At 43.0% G+C, this 15597-nt stretch overlaps 2 protein-coding genes across 5 annotated transcripts in view; both read left to right on the top strand.

Moving 5' to 3' along the window:
* Positions 1-7563, top strand: part of PIR (pirin) — a 90394-nt gene extending 82831 nt beyond the window's left edge. For 2 of the 4 annotated variants that reach the window (XM_049643481.1, XM_049643480.1), the window contains 2 exons: positions 1588-1654; positions 7251-7562. In XM_049643481.1, the coding sequence (XP_049499438.1) occupies positions 1588-1654; positions 7251-7363 (180 nt within the window). In that variant the 3' untranslated portion in view covers positions 7364-7562. Of the gene's footprint in view, positions 1-1587; positions 1655-7250 lie in introns of all 4 variants that reach the window. The other 2 variants (XM_049643479.1, XM_049643482.1) reach the window with 2 other exon arrangements.
* Positions 7564-7711: 148 nt separating this feature from the next.
* Positions 7712-15597, top strand: part of VEGFD (vascular endothelial growth factor D) — a 35101-nt gene continuing 27215 nt past the window's right edge. The window contains exons 1-2 of the mRNA XM_049643478.1: positions 7712-8077; positions 8308-8493. Coding sequence (XP_049499435.1) covers positions 8404-8493 — 90 coding nt within the window. The 5' untranslated portion in view covers positions 7712-8077; positions 8308-8403. The remainder of the gene's footprint in view (positions 8078-8307; positions 8494-15597) is intronic.

Below are 15597 nucleotides of genomic sequence, written 5' to 3'. Positions count from 1 at the left end.
AGGGGCACCTGGGTGGCTCAGTCGGTTAAGCGTCCGACTCTTGATTTTGGCTCAGGTCATGATCTCAAGGTTCATGGGTTCAAGCCCCACATTGGGTTCCACACTGACAGTGCAGAGTCTGCTTGAGATTCTCTCTCTCTCCCTCTCTCTTTCACTCTGTCCCTCTCCCACTTGCGCACACACACGCTCTCAAAAATTAAAAAAATTAAAACTTAAAAAAATATTAATTTTCTAAAAAGGGCTTTGTATTAGAAGCATATAAATGTAATATGTAGTATACTATATCATACATTTAGAAATATGCTATATTATTAGGGTAAGGTGAAGTTTTAAACCATTTTTGAAGGCTTTATTTTAAAGTACCTGATCATTATTGCTTTATTTATGATTTTATTCTTAATGAGATTAACCTAAGAGGTGCCTGAAAAGAATTACATACTGTTCAGTTGTCTATTAGTGGTTAACAAATCACCCTAAACCCTGATGGCTTACAACAGTTACTATTTCTCACAAGTGTGGTGGGGGAGGGGTCTTCTGCTGGTTTCTCTGGCATTACTGGGTCAGAGGACATCAGTGATACTGGGGGCTTGGAGTCATATTTTCAGAGTGTTCTCTGGAAGGATTGATGTGTCAATTAAAAATCTGCCAAAGATATAAACGTGTATCTTCCCCTGCATCCACACTTGCACTGGATATTATAATTACTACTTTTTTCAGTTTCAGGGAAAAACACCTAATCTTAATTCTAAAGAAAAACTTTTTTTAAGTTTATTTATTTATATTTTGGGGGAGACAGAGACAGCGTGAGTTGAGGAGGGGCAGAGAGAGAGAGAGAGAGACAGAGACAGAGACAGAGACAGAGAGAGAGAGAATCCCAAGCAGGCTCTGAGCCTGATGCAGGGCTCGAGCCCACGAAACTGTGAGATCATGACCTGAACCAAAACCAAGAGTCAGATGCTTAACCGACAGAGCCACCCAGGCTCCCCTCTAAAGAAAAACTTTTGGAGACTTTAATATAACAGGACTCTTTGGGAGAGAAATTTACCTGAGCAGATGCCACTTGGATGTTTTTATAAGGTTCCGTTTAGTGCAACATTTCTGGGGCACGTTTTACATGAAGAAATGTCAAAAGTAATAAAATCTTACTTTTGGATTTGCATAATCCTCCCTTTTAAAAATTGTTAATGGGAGGTTATAAACCCTGTAATAAGATAAGTAAATTACATAGTTTGTCTTATAGGTGTTCCCGGTTGAAGAAAATCTTAATTTGCATTCTCCTTTATCTGAGAAGGTTAACCTTTTGGTGGTTGGGCTTAGTCTTGAGTGCTGATTGCTACCAATCATCTTAAGGAATAAGTGTTTCCAGGGCATCTGGCCAGCTCTGTCGGAGGAGCATGTGACTCTTGATCTCAGGGTTCTGAGTTCGAGCCCCACGAGGGCTGCAGAGCTTACTTAAGTAAATAAAACTTAAAAAAGAGGAATTAGGAACGTTGTCCATTTGGCCAGCATGTCGGCTTCAAATTGTTTCTAATTTGACATTCAAAAGTATGCATGTTTATTGTTTGATGTTTTCTTCCTTGACTTGAGGATCCTGAGAGAAACCACTTCATCCTAATTGCTGGGGAGCCATTAGGAGAACCAGTCGTCCAGCATGGTAAGCCCCAAATGATGGCAATTTTCCTGGGTGATTTTCTCCTTTGAAAGTAGTGTACCAATATAGTATTATTACTGGGAAGAGTAGCTGTATTTTCCTCTTGTCTCTTTATCTGCAAAGATTTTGTAGGAGGAAAATACATACATGGCACTTATTTCTACATTCATTCTCTGTTTCTTGTAAAGAGACATTCGCTGAGTACCTATCATGTGGACGACATTGAACTTAGAACTATGGGGAAAACAAAAACGGTGTTTTGCGTTGCGTCATAGGGAACTTGAACTTAAAGAAATGTTTTGTGGCCTGCTGCTTGAATATCATTTTTATTTTTACTAAAAACAACAGTGATTTCAATACCATTTGTAGTCTATTGCATTTTTTGTGAAAAATAGGGACCACTTAAAAATATTCCTTTGGAAGTATGTGAATTATTTGAATCAGTATTAAAAAAAAAAAAAAACAGAGGCAGAAAATCCTGGAATAAGTATCCAGTCACCTCACTTCTTTGCCTTAACTTCCTCATAATATTGTTGTTTTATTAAATGAGAAAGGATGTAGACTCCAACATATTATTAGTTCATTTTTATTAAAAAATGTTTTTGCCGGGGCTCCTAGGTGGCTCAGTCAGTTAAGCGTCTGACTTCGTCTCAGGTCATGGGTTCAAGCCCTGTGTCAGGCTCTGTGCTGACAGCTTGGAGCCTGGAGCCTGCTTCCGATTCTGTGTCTCCCTCTCTCTGTGCCCCTCCCCCACTCATGCTGGCTCTCTCTCTCCCTCTCTCATAAATAAACATTAAAAAATTTAAAAAACATTTTGCCAACTTATTTAGATAAATGCCTATAAAACATATATTATTAAATTTAGCATGCATTAAAATCCCATTATATTGCCTTGCATGAATTCCCACACATAAACCATGATTTCAGAAAAAAAAAAAACCCAGCTGGTCATACATTTAAAGAACACTGATAGTTTACAAACTATTCTTCTGTGGAGTGCCTGGCTGGCTCAGGCAGCCAAATGTGCGACTCTTGATCTCAGGGTTGTGAATTCGAGCCCCACACTGGGTGTAGAGATTATTTAAAAATATAAAAAAAAATTTTAATATTCTTTCTTGTTCGATTAATGACTTACAGGAAAAACATTAAATTGTACTCCACTAAGCATGTAGCATCTGACCTCCATTTTGCATGCTTCAATTTCCACCCCAAAGGCTCGTGGTTCTTGCTTCCTTTTATCTTGCTGGAAGAGGGCCGAAATAGTTTGTTCTTCTGGAGAAAGCCTGAAGACAGATTGAGAGGAGTCACGATGTTTATTAACAGCAACTAGAATTTAGGTGCACAAAGGATGTGTGGGATCTGAGGCTTTTGAGTTTAATGATCTCCTCTGCACCAATGAGGAAAACCCAGAGTCTGACCAAACTCGGTGACGGACCGAAGCGCTGGGATTGCTCGGAGCCGTCCTCCATTTGTGTTAGGCGACGCCTGTCTCAGAGGCTTGGATCTCAGGAACACTGCACGTGCCATACGTTCACACTCCGAGTAACCAGACCAGATAGATACATCCCTTGACATCTCTGTTAATGAGAGGCAAAGCATCTTGTTTGGCTGGCTAGTTCTCTTTTATAACTCTTTAAACCCCAGAAAGTTTTTCTTCTACCTGTGCACATTTAAAGACAGCCACAACCTAAAGAGCTCATCAAACTCCACACCCGAAAAACAAATAACCCAGTGAAGAAATGGGCAGAAAACATGAATAGACACTTCTCTAAAGAAGACATCCGGATGGCCAACAGGCACATGAAAAGATGCTCAACGTCGCTCCTTATCAGGGAAATACAAATCAAAACCACACTCAGATACCACCTCACGCCAGTCAGAGTGGCCAAAATGAAGAAATCAGGAGACTATAGATGCTGGAGAGGATGTGGAGAAACAGGAACCCTCTTGCACTGTTGGTGGGAATGCAAATTGGTGCAGCCGCTCTGGAAAGCAGTGTGGAGGTTCCTCAGAAAATTAAAAATAGACCTACCCTATGACCCAGCAATAGCACTGCTAGGAATTTATCCAAGGGATACAGGAGTACTGATGCATAGGGGCACCTGTACCCCAATGTTTATAGCGGCACTCTCAACAATAGCCAAATTATGGAAAGAGCCTAAATGTCCATCAACTGATGAATGGATAAAGAAATTGTGGTTTATATACACAATGGAGTACTACGTGGCAATGAGAAAAAATGAAATATGGCCTTTTGTAGCAACATGGATGGAACTGGAGAGTGTGATGCTAAGTGAAATAAGCCATACAGAGAAAGACAGATACCATATGGTTTCACTCTTATGTGGATCCTGAGAAACATAACAGAAACCCATGGGGGAGGGGAAGGAAAGAAAAGAAAAAAAAAAAAAAGAGGTTAGAGTGGGAGAGAGCCAAAGCATAAGAGACTGTTAAAAACTGAGAACAAACTGAGGGTTGATGGGGGGTGGGAGGGAGGGCAGGGTGGGTGATGGGTATTGAGGAGGGCACCTTTTGGGATGAGCACTGGGTGTTGTATGGAAACCAATTTGACAGTAAATTTCATATATTAAAAAAAAAACAAAAACAAAAACAAAAAATAAATAAATAAATAAATAAAAACAAAAAAAAAAAAAAAAAAGTACAGACAGCCACAACCATCTTCCGGCTGTTTGGGAACCAGTACCAGTGTAATGAACTAGCTAAGGACCTTTAAGCATGGAATGTCGTTGAATGTTGGAATAGGAAATGTCCTCAGCATCAATGTAGTCCTGGCCTTTTTTATAAGTGAGGGAAACAAAATCAATATACTTAATTTATTTACCTAACAGATACTTGGGTAGCATGTCTCATTTACTAGGATTGGTCCAAGTGCTTGCCGCAAATTCACCTACTCTTCAGGGCAACCTTAGGAGGTTGGGTTGCCCGTCGCTCTGCCCTGTGGCTTCCCTGATGGGAAACGATGGTTAGTAGTGGAGCTGGGATTCGAACCCTGGTCTTCTGACCCCATGTTTTGTGCTGTCCGCCACACCTAGGTTCTACATAACGAGAGATTGAACTCACGCCATTTTTACTACTCGGGAGGCAGTATAAAGGTTTAACTAGACAAAAGATGAAAACTGTAGTTTGAAAGAGTATTTATGAGATTATTGATAACTATCAAATAATTTGCACGTCTATAACCCGTAGAGTTGATCAATTGAAAAGCATGCTTTCTGGGGGATGGAATGTACAGCCTGGCAGCTACAATTAATCATACTATAGTGCATGTTAGAAAGTTGCTAAGGGAACAGGCCTTAAAAGTTCTCATCACAAGAAATGAAATCTGCAACTGTGTGTGCTGATGGATATTAACTAGATTTATTGTGATCGTTTCACAATATCTGCAAATATCGAATCATTACGTCGTCCGTCTTGAGAGCAATACAAGGTATATCAATTATACCTCGACTTAAAAAAATAAGAAACTTAGTGATACAGTATGCAAAAAAAGGAAAGGAAAAGAAAAACAAAAACCTGGTCTCTGGTTCTAGTTTTCTTCTCCTTCTTAAGGATTTGAGGAGACAAGCTCCCTCAGCTCGGTGTTGGAGGGCTCCAAGCTTGCTTCCCGCGTTTCTCCCAGTGTGGTCCATGAACCAACAGTATGCGCATCACTAGAAAGTTAGTGAGAAATGCAGTCTCAGACCCCACTCTAGACCTCCTGAATCAGAATATGCATTTTAGTAAGATTCCCGGGTGATTCACGTGCACATTCTGAATTGAGAAGCACGGCAGAATACCCCAGGGGAGTGTCAAAATGGAAGCCCAGAAGCGCACCATTTTTACAGAAAAATAATTGGGAGACAGGAGAGATGCTCCACGAGTCCAAACTGTCGTGATGTTATGTTGTGCGAGAAATTGGTCCTTGGCCCAGGATCTGCTCTCATTTTCTGAGTTCCATCTCCCTTTCTTCTGTGTGTCCTTTAAAAGTTGGCTTTTCCAGGGTGCCCTCTTGGACTGATTATTTATCTTGCACATCAGGGCTCCCTCATGCTTTCCTATCCGATATAGGCCAAGTGTCTGTTTCCAGATGAAATTTCTCTCCTGAGCCCCAGATCCATGTTTCTGACAATATATCAAGTCCCTCTGCCAGGAAGCCATTCCGTTGTCTCCAGTACCTTCATGTCACAGTATCCAGAGCCGAACGCCTTGCTGTACCCACAGCCTCCTGTGTCCTGTATCCCAGCTGCCCTTAACAGTTCCACCACCAAAACTCAGCCTCTTAGGCCACACACCGTCTCTACCCTGATGCCAAAATCTTTAAAAACTGCAAATCAGATGACGTTACTATCTGCTTAACCCTCGGGTGACCCCTGATCACCTGCAGAATTACCCCCACAGTTCTTCCCGTAGAAGGCATCCAAAGCCTACTGGAGTCTGCCCTCTTCCTGCCTGTCAGGCGCCTCATTCTTTTCCCCCTTCGATCCCTCCTTCTAGCACTGTACCCCCATCCTCCAAACCTAGGAATCAGACAAAGGTGCCAACAAACTGCATGTTTTTGTAAATAAAGTTTTATTGGAACACATCCATCTCTATTCACTTTCCTATTGTCTGTGGCTACTTTTGCACTTCAACGGAAGAGCTGAGTAGTTGAGACAGGCACTGTTTGACCCACAAAATCTAAAATACGTACTGTTTGGCCCTTTACAGGAAAAGTTTGCCAGCCCCCCTGACTTGTAATTTTTATAACCTCCTATTTACTGTCAGTGAGTTGCTGCAAATGTTCAAAGATGACTTAAACTCCTCATGTAAGTATGCAGCCTTGTATACTGCATAGACCCCCAAAACCATGATGAAATTTGCCAGTTCCTTGCATCAGATCGGTTCAATTCTTGACATCAGCTAATGCTATAAAACTAACAACTCCAGTAAAGCTTCAAAGTTCCTACCACAAGAAAAAATAATTTTATAACCGTGTGTGGTGATGGATGTTAACTAGACTTACTGTGGTGATCATTTCACAACATACACGAATATTGAATCATTACGTTGTCCACCTGAAACTAATGTTGTTTGTCAGTTACACCTCAATAAAAAAAAAAAGAAGAAGAAGAAAAACTAACAACTATAAAAATGATTTTGATAGGACCAAACCCAGGGGTGAGTGGATGATGCAATTGCATTTGTGTATCTGGAGTTTGGTCTTTATAGTCGTACACAGTCCTGGTCAAGAAACTTGTATTCTAGTTGTCAGGGATTGGATGCTGCAAAATAACCTTTTACTCTTTAGATATGCCTGGGTCAGTTTCAGATTAAGAACTCTAGGAATACAGGGGCGCCTGGGTGGCTCAGTTGGATAAGTGTCCGACTTTGGCTCAGATCATGATCTCGAGGTTCGTGAGTTCGAGCCCCACATTGGGTTCCCTCTGTCTCCCTCTCCTTGCCCTTCCCTTGCTCGTGCTCACTCTCTCACTCTCTCTCTCTCAAAAATAAACATTAAAAATGTTTTTAAAAAAGAACTCTAGAAATATATACCATTTATAGTGATAGAAGAAAATATTATCGTCACCCAGAACTTACTGAATGTCTCTTTTTCCCCTAGGTCCATTTGTGATGAACACCAATGAAGAGATTTCTCAGGCCATCCTTGATTTCAGAAATGCAAAAAATGGGTTTGAACGAGCCAAAACCTGGAAATCAAAGATTGGAAACTAGTGAAGAGCACAAAAGCAGATCTCAGTACTTTCTAGAATTTTGCCACTTGTGGCATCCATCCATTCAGCATATTCTGTTTCCAAAGCTGACTTAGCCAGTGCTTCTAAAGAATTGCACACTAAAGTGATAACACGGTTTTGATAGCAATGCACGTGAGGTATTTCCCGGTACATGCAAATAAACCTAATTGTTGCTTCTTTAAAAATCAGTGTTCTTAATTTGACCTAACTTATTAAGCTTCTGTTAAAAAAAAGTCATTTTGTGCATGTTTGGCTTTTCATGTGCTTTTTTTGTGCACAGGTAAGTTTTTTAAGCATATTTGATTGCTTTCTGCGTGTCCCTGGCAGTAGATGTGTGAGCATCTGAGGTCCCTTCCTGAACAATGCATTGTGGTGCAACATTGACGCCTGTGTGCCGAGGTTTCACGTTACAGGTTATCTGCGTTAAAGGAACAGCAGTCCTGAGGGTTTGAGTCAGTTTTGAAAACTGCCCTGCTATTGGTAGGGACGCGACAGGATTACAGCCAAGACTTCCCTGCATTTTCTGCCAAAATCTGTCAGATTTAGGACACATACTTCTGCAACCTTCCATGAGGGTTGTGAAAAAAAAAAGTTTGAATCCAGAATTGGGTTCCAGGCTTCTTGTAGCTGCTAACATCAGTGGCCGCACCACCTCCTTACAAAGCAACTAGAACCCGGGGCATAGGGTGGAGAGGTTTGTTTGTTTGTTTAATTTGCTGGACGTGACATGAATTTGGAGTGCTTTTTCATGTCCAGTGGAAGTCATGTCCACCTTCTGATTATTTTTGGAGCATGAGAGCATTTAAAATTTTTTTCATCTCTCTCCCCCCATAAGATTGTGCAGAAACGTTCCTTGACTAATTGAAGTCATTTCATTGGATTTTGATCACAACTGATGATTTGTTTTTCCATGTGAACTCTTAGGGTTTCCTTTCCTTCCGGAGAATGCCTTTTGAAACAGTTTTCTCTAGCTGCCTGATGTCAACTGCTTGGTAATCAGTGGATATTAAAATCTTCAAAATGTACAGACAGTGGGCCGTGGTGAATATTTTCATGATGTCTTATCTGCACCTGGCACAGGGCTCCAGTTACGAACATGGAACGGTGAAGGTAGGTGGCATCATTTTAATGTGATGCAGCTTTTTTTTTTATTGGCTTGTACAGAGGACTTTCTTTGCCCCTCATTTTCTAGAAAATATAAAAGCGCAGAACGCTCCTTGTAGTGGACAGGATAGATCTTGCATTGCTAATGAGTATTCTGGATCTTAGGCTTACTAAGATTCTTGCCATGCATATTTGAAAATGCTGTTTTTTGTTTTTGGTTTTTTTTCTGGAGATGTAATAGAACATGAATGAGTTTTCGGGACTCTTTGGTTGGGTAAGTTTCTCCTCATATATGCAGATGGCAGAGTGAATTTCTAACGAAGCACTGATTTGTTTTTATGACCCAGATAACTGTGTGAGTCATTTATTCAGGTTGGTGGGAGCAGCAAACATTAGTCAGTTTAGTTAATTTCATTTGTAAATCGCAAAACTACAGTGCTTTCTACAGATGACTTTTATCTGGTTTTCTAGAATTACCCATTGCCACCGTCTAGAAAAATATTTTCTTGGAAGTCGTTTGGTTGTTTGCTTTTTGAAATGGGTAAGACTCAACAGTAATTGAATCCTTAGTTCTACAGGCAAGTCTCAGAGCCTGGGAATTGAGAGTAACACAAAAGAATTAACTGGAATGTTACTGACTGAGCAGTATTTCGCCCAGTCTTATGTATTTTGTAGATTACATTGTTTCCTTCAGCTTTTTATTTTGAAAATGATTTGGATTTGTTTGGACTGAAATAGTGCTAAATTATTATGGATTTAGGAATTCCTGGCTGTGAACAGTCGAACATGAGCTTGAGTTTCTGTAGCTGTTGTTAGGACATGCATCTTCAGCAGGTGTGATATCGCCCCCAACCGGGGAAAAATGGTCCTTGGGTAAAAAAGTCTTAGTGTCAGTCCCATCAAGCGCAGATGTCCGTACAGTGACTGAACACACCTATGGTATGTCTGTAACAAAGACTGAACGCTGGGCTCAGGGGCGGCCACCTGGTGTAGCAGTCTACTAATGTCTTTCTAAAGCAAGGAAGTCTCTCTAGCTTTCCAAGAAAAAAAAAAATCTTTCTAGCTTTCTGAACTCCAAATGCACTCAGGAGAGTTCCCAGCCATTCAGCCCCACCTCACTGACCGCAGCCCGCCCTCCGTATTTCCCTGCCAGATAGTAAGTAGAAACGAATCCGCTTCTGAGCCCAGGTGACGGCGAAAATTGGACTTGTTTCAAGCAAATAAGACTTTTCAAGGCTGATCACCTTTTTTAAGTCCATAAAACTCAGGAGTCCTTTAGATGTGTTGGGCCTCTGGAAGCTTCTCCCCCTGCCCCCAACGCCAGTGTTACTCCACGGATTTTAAAAATGTTTTCATTTTACTTTGAACCGTCACTATATTTGATAGTTACAAGAGGAGATTTGGGATTGTTGGAAAGAAGTCATATTCTTTAGGTTGTTCAGCTCTTTTAAAGAGCTTTGCACACCAAGAATTCTTCAGGTGTCCCGGGGACGGTGGGATTTTAAAACGTTCAAATTTACTGGTAACACATGAACCTAATTAGTGGGGCAGCGGAGGAAACTGTTTGAATTTGTAGGTGACAGAAGATATGTCCTTGCAAATGGAAGAGGTAGCATTATATGTAACACCATTAGCAATTTTTTCATATAGATCTGAGTTTCTTGTAAAAAGGGAAGGTATGGGGGCACCTGGATGGCCCAGTTGGTTAAGCGTCTGACTTCAGCTCAGGTCATGATCTCACGGTCTGTGGGTTCGAGCCCTGCGTTGGGCTCTGTGCTGACATCTAGGAGCCTGGAGCCTGCTTTGGATTCTGTGTCTCCCTCTCTCTCTGCCCCTTCCCCACTCACGTTCTGTCTCTTTCTCTCTCAAAAATAAACATTAAAAATTTTTCTTAAAAAACTGAAGTTACATATATTGTGCTCAAACCCACCCAACCCCTCGCTAAATTAAATGTTTCTGATGTGAAGGAAAGCCCCGCCTAGAGTAAACAAGTTTTGGCATAGATGTGACTGGGTAGTGTGAGGGATAAGGAGGTGTATCATGTTGGTTATTAGACTTTTCCTTTACCCCCTTTTTCTTCAGAGAAAATCTAAGAAGAATATATTTCTTAATGTTAATGCTCTTCTTATTTAAATTAAAATTCAGTACGGGGGGTGCCTGGTGGCTCAGTAAGTCAAGTGTCTGACTTCGGCTCAGGTCATGATCTCACATTTCACGAGTTCGAGCCCTGTGTTGGGCTCTGTGCTGACAGCTCAGAGCCTGGGGCCTGCTTCGGATCCTGTGTCTCCCTTTCTCTCTGCCCCTAACCCACTCACATTCTGTCTCTGTCTCTCTCAAAAACAAACATTAAAAACAATTTTTTAATTATATAATAAATAAATAAAAATCCTGATTTGGACTTGTGGATAAACCTTTACTATAGGACCCTAAGAAAAAAAATAACAGTAATGGTGAATGTTGAACAAGTTCCATTATGGAACCCCTTTTAGGAACCAGCTGATAAAGACATTTTGTGGGACGAAAATACAGTATTTGGACGCATGAATGCTTCCACATAGAGCTTAACATAATAAGATCCCGAGCTGCCAGGCACATTGGCTGGAGGTCCTAGAGAAGTAGGGACACAAATGACAGTGACCTTGTTTCTGAGGACATTAAAAAAAATTTTTTTTAATGTTTATTCATCTTTGAAAGACAGAGAGCACAAGCAGGGGTAGGGCAGAGAGAGAGGGGGACACGGAATCTGAAGCAGGCTCCAGGCACTGAGCTGTCAGCACAGAGCCCAACGTGGGGCTTGAACCCACGAACGGTGAGATCATGACCTGAGCCAAAGCCAGACACTCAACTGACTGAGCCACCCAGGTGCCCCTGTTTCTGAGGACATTTTTAAGCATAACTCTTCCTACCACTTGGATGTGACTGAGAGGAGATGAAACGAGACATTTCTTTTGTGGCTTCTATGGTTAGTCCAGTTTTTTCTCTCTCTTGCCACTAGTTCTTATAATCTCTACCAAGATACTAGGACATGATAAACAAGACACCTTGAGGCCTCCCCCGCATCAGGAAAGCTTTGAGCAGTTTGTAATGTCCCAGTTGGTAAAGGATCTCCCTTGCCTCCCGTTACAATGTAACTGTGTTTGACAATTCATTTACTTCGTTGTTGCGAGCCTACTACGTCTGGGCACTGATCTCAGTGCTGGAAATGCAACAGGAAAGAAGACCGTGTTTTGACTCTCGTGAACTTCTGTTCCAAGCGTGGCGGGGAGAGGCAGGCAATAGCAAATCTCTAACATGTCAGGGGTAGTGCTGTGGAGAAAATCAAGCAGGAGGAGAGACAGAATGATGGGCGGGGGAGACTTCTCTGATTCGATGTCACTTGTGCAGACCCCTGAAGGAAGTCAGGCAGGCAAAGGCAACCATTGGGCGCTGACCATGGGGGAGGACAGGGAGGTGGCTTGGGTGTTTGGGTATCAGCCAGGGGACCGGTGTGGCTGCAGTAGGGGGAGTGGGGGCCACAGCCACAGGTGTTGTTGAGGTTGGAGAAGTAGCCGGGGCGGATCATAGAGGGTGTGGCTGTGTTCCAATAAACTTTGTGGACACTGAAATTTGAATTGTATATCATTTCCATGCATCATGAAATCATCTTTTCATTCGTTTCAACCATTTAAAATTGTAAAAAAGAATTCTTAGTTCACGGGCTATAGTAAAACAGGGTACAGGCTGGATTTGGCCCACAGGTCATAGTCTGTCAACCCTGATCTGTATCATTACATGATTTTATTGTCTGCATAGTCTGTGTTGGTACCTGACATTTTTTTCGGACTGTTTATTTTGAGAGAGAGAGAGAGACAGTACAAGCAGGGAGGGGCAGAGAGAGAATCCCAAGCAGGCCCCGTGCCGTCAACACTGAGCCCGATGTCTGGCTCGATCTCATGAACCGTGAGATCACGACCTGAGCTGAAACCAAGCGTCAGACACTTAACCGACTGAGCCCCCCAGGCGGCCCGGTACCTGACATTTTTCGTTTGTTTGCATATACGTTTATTACTTTGTCATCTTCCACTAGAAGGAAAGCTTTTTGAGAACAAGAACTTTTCTTTTTTTCTTTCTCTCTTCCTTTTGTTTTGTTTTGTTTTGTTTTGTTTTGTTTTAAGGAGTTGCTTGCGCTCCCTGGTGTTGGCCCAGCACTGCTGCTCCAGCCCCAGCTAGAGTCCCTCTCCCACTATGGCAGCCACTTGGACGCGGAGCACAGGGCGGCCAGCAGGGGGCAGCAGCTCACCGGCCTCTCCAGTCCTGCCTGTGGGGCGCCCTGCGAACAGGAACTTTGCGTGGTCTACTTCAGTGTCCCAGTCACCTAGCACAAAGCCTGTAATAGAGTAGATACCAGAAAAAGTATGGACTGACTGATGGACAAGGTCTGTAGGATCTTGAGATACCCAGGTGGGAGTATCTCACCCAGGTGGGAGATACCCAGGTTATAAATTGTTGCATGAAGCAGTCTCCAACATCTGCTCTCACTGTGGCTTGTCTGATTTCACTTTTTTACAATCTGAAGCATGTTTGTTTGTTTGTTTGTTTGTTTTTGGTAGTCTCCATGCCCCACATGGGGCTTAAACTCACGACCCTGAGATTAAGAGTTGCCAGGAGTGCCTGGGTGGCTCAGTTAGTTGAGCGTCCGACTCTTGATCTTGGTTCAGGTCATGATCTTGCGGTTTGTGAGATTGAGCCCCATGTCGGGCTCTGCACTGATAGCTCAGAGCCTACTTGGGATTCTCTGTCTTCCTCTCTCTGTCCCTCTCCTGCTCACTCGCTTGCTCCGTCTCTCTTCCTCTCAAAATAAATAAATAAACTTTAAAAAAAGGTTGCATGCTGGGGAGCCGGGGTGGCTCGGTTGGTTAAGCGTCCAACTTCAGGTCATGATCTCACCGTTCGTGGGTTTGAGCCCAGTGTCAGTGTAGAGCCTGCTTGGGATTCTGTCTCTCTCCCTGTCTCTGTGCCCCTCCCCTGCTCGTGCTCTCGGTCTGCCCCTCCCCTGCTTGTGCTTGCTTGCACTCTCTCAAATAAAAAGTAAACAAAAAAAAAAGTCACGAGCTCTACTGATTGAGCCAGCCGGGCATCCCCTGAAGCATTTTTGATAAGACCGTATATTCACCCTGTGCTGTTTTCCTCGGGGTGAGAGAGGGTTCACGTGTTGCTAGGAAAGAATCCTGCAGTGTCCTTTTAGCCACAAGCCCTTCTATAAGGTGCTCACTCCTAGGAGCCAGTTATAGAAGACGTCACCTCCGCCCATATTCTAACCTGCTGGTCACAGAAAGGGAGATGGGCAAAGCAGTGTGGGGCCACATGGGTAAAACATGGACGCCGTGATGATTTCCTTCATCTTTGAGATCCCGGAGAAGTGCTGTCTGTGTTTTCATCTGGTGATTTGTGGTTTGTGAACACGTGCTAGACTATGGCAAAGTACTCCGGTCAGATACTTTTCAGTCAGCCTAGGCCATGCTGTGCCGCAGTAACAAGCAACCCCCAGATTTTGGTGGCTCATAAACAACTGAGACTTACTTATGGCTCATACCACACGGCCGTCCCAGCTAGTTCAGGGTCAGCTCCACTTCGGGATGAAGCTGGCTGAGCATCCACATCTTGAATGTCATTAATCACTGAGACAGAGGGCCAGGGAGCCCCGGAGAGTCTTGTCCTGGCAATTAAATGCTCTGGCCAGGAAGTGACCTGTTACCACTTCTGGTCACAGCCCCCCGACCCACTGTTCCATCCAACCACAGGGGAGCAGGAGATGCCATCCTTCCATGTGCTCGGCAGATAGAAGGCTGGAAATATTTGGCGAAGGGTATTAATGACTAACATACCTGTGATTGCTTCTCAATGTTTCTGAACTTATCTGTGAGGTGGGAGACAACCATGGTTGGGTACTGGGGTAGAATCGGGGAAGGAAGGCCCTTAAGTTTATTTCTGCTATTCAGGAGTAGGCTCCTTTTCCCTGGAAAAAGGAAGGCTATCCACGCAGCTCAGTAGATACTTGTGGAATGTCTACCACGTGCCAGGCACATGAGTGGAAATGATATTTTTATAAAATAAAGATGTCTTAGTTATTTTCAAGTCTTACCAACAGCCAAGAGGTTCATTTTGGCCTGTGGGAAGGATCATTTTAACACCTGGAGCTTTAATAATGTAAATTTTCATGTAAATTTTGGTCATTCATTGTTACCTAAATAACTATAACAATCACGTGTTGGAGAAAAGTACTGCTTTCCTGAAATCTAGGTTTGGCCAAAGTTGATTCTGGAGAGAGATCATGACATTTGTGGAATATTGGCAGGGCGAATATTTTGTTGTTGCTTATGGTTCCATTCTGGAGAGAGTTAAGAAGGGTGTAATTTTGACTGAATGAATGCCCTGAATTCTTTCTAAATTAAGATCTCCTCAAAAAGAACAGAGTGGGATGAAAAAGTAAAAGCAGCCTTTGCCATGGTGTGCTTGGTTCACAATTACACCATCACCGCAAGACTGGGGATCCTTGGGCATCTTAGTGCAGAGGATATTGGCGAGGAAGAGAAGGAGAGCCATGGAATGTTGATATGGGACCGCTGCATCTTTGGAAGAGGGGAAAAGGGGGCATACTGGGCTGACTGCCAGCAGTACGGTGGGGCCGCCTGGCCAAAAGGACACGAGGTTTTGCATAAAGATCTTGTGCCCGTCCGATGGATTGTGTCACACTTAGGCTGAAATAGGGCTCTAGCAGTTAACTGTCACTGCCATAATGCTGTGTAACAGACCAAATTACTGGCTTCAAACGTCAGTAACCTCTTCTCACTCATGTTGCTGTGGGTCAGCTGGGAGTCACAATCAAGGCTCAAGCCATCGGTTGAATATGGGTCTGCCCCACATGCCTCTCATCCTCCTTGGATCAGTGGGTTAGCAGAAGCAGGTAGTTGTAATGGCAGAAATGTAGCAGAGTGCCCTCCTGAGTACATTGCAGTACTCCGTGTCATGTCTCGTAATATCCCATTGGCCAAAGTAAGTCTCATGACCCAATATCAATAGGACTTAGAAAGGTATTCCCCCCTTTTGGGGGGCAGCTGTGGAATTGTTTTT

Source organism: Panthera uncia, chromosome X (genome assembly GCF_023721935.1).
Source record: "Panthera uncia isolate 11264 chromosome X, Puncia_PCG_1.0, whole genome shotgun sequence".
Classification (NCBI taxonomy): domain Eukaryota; kingdom Metazoa; phylum Chordata; class Mammalia; order Carnivora; family Felidae; genus Panthera; species Panthera uncia.
Note: the sequence above shows the minus strand (reverse complement) of the source record. Positions and strands in the feature narration are given on the sequence as shown.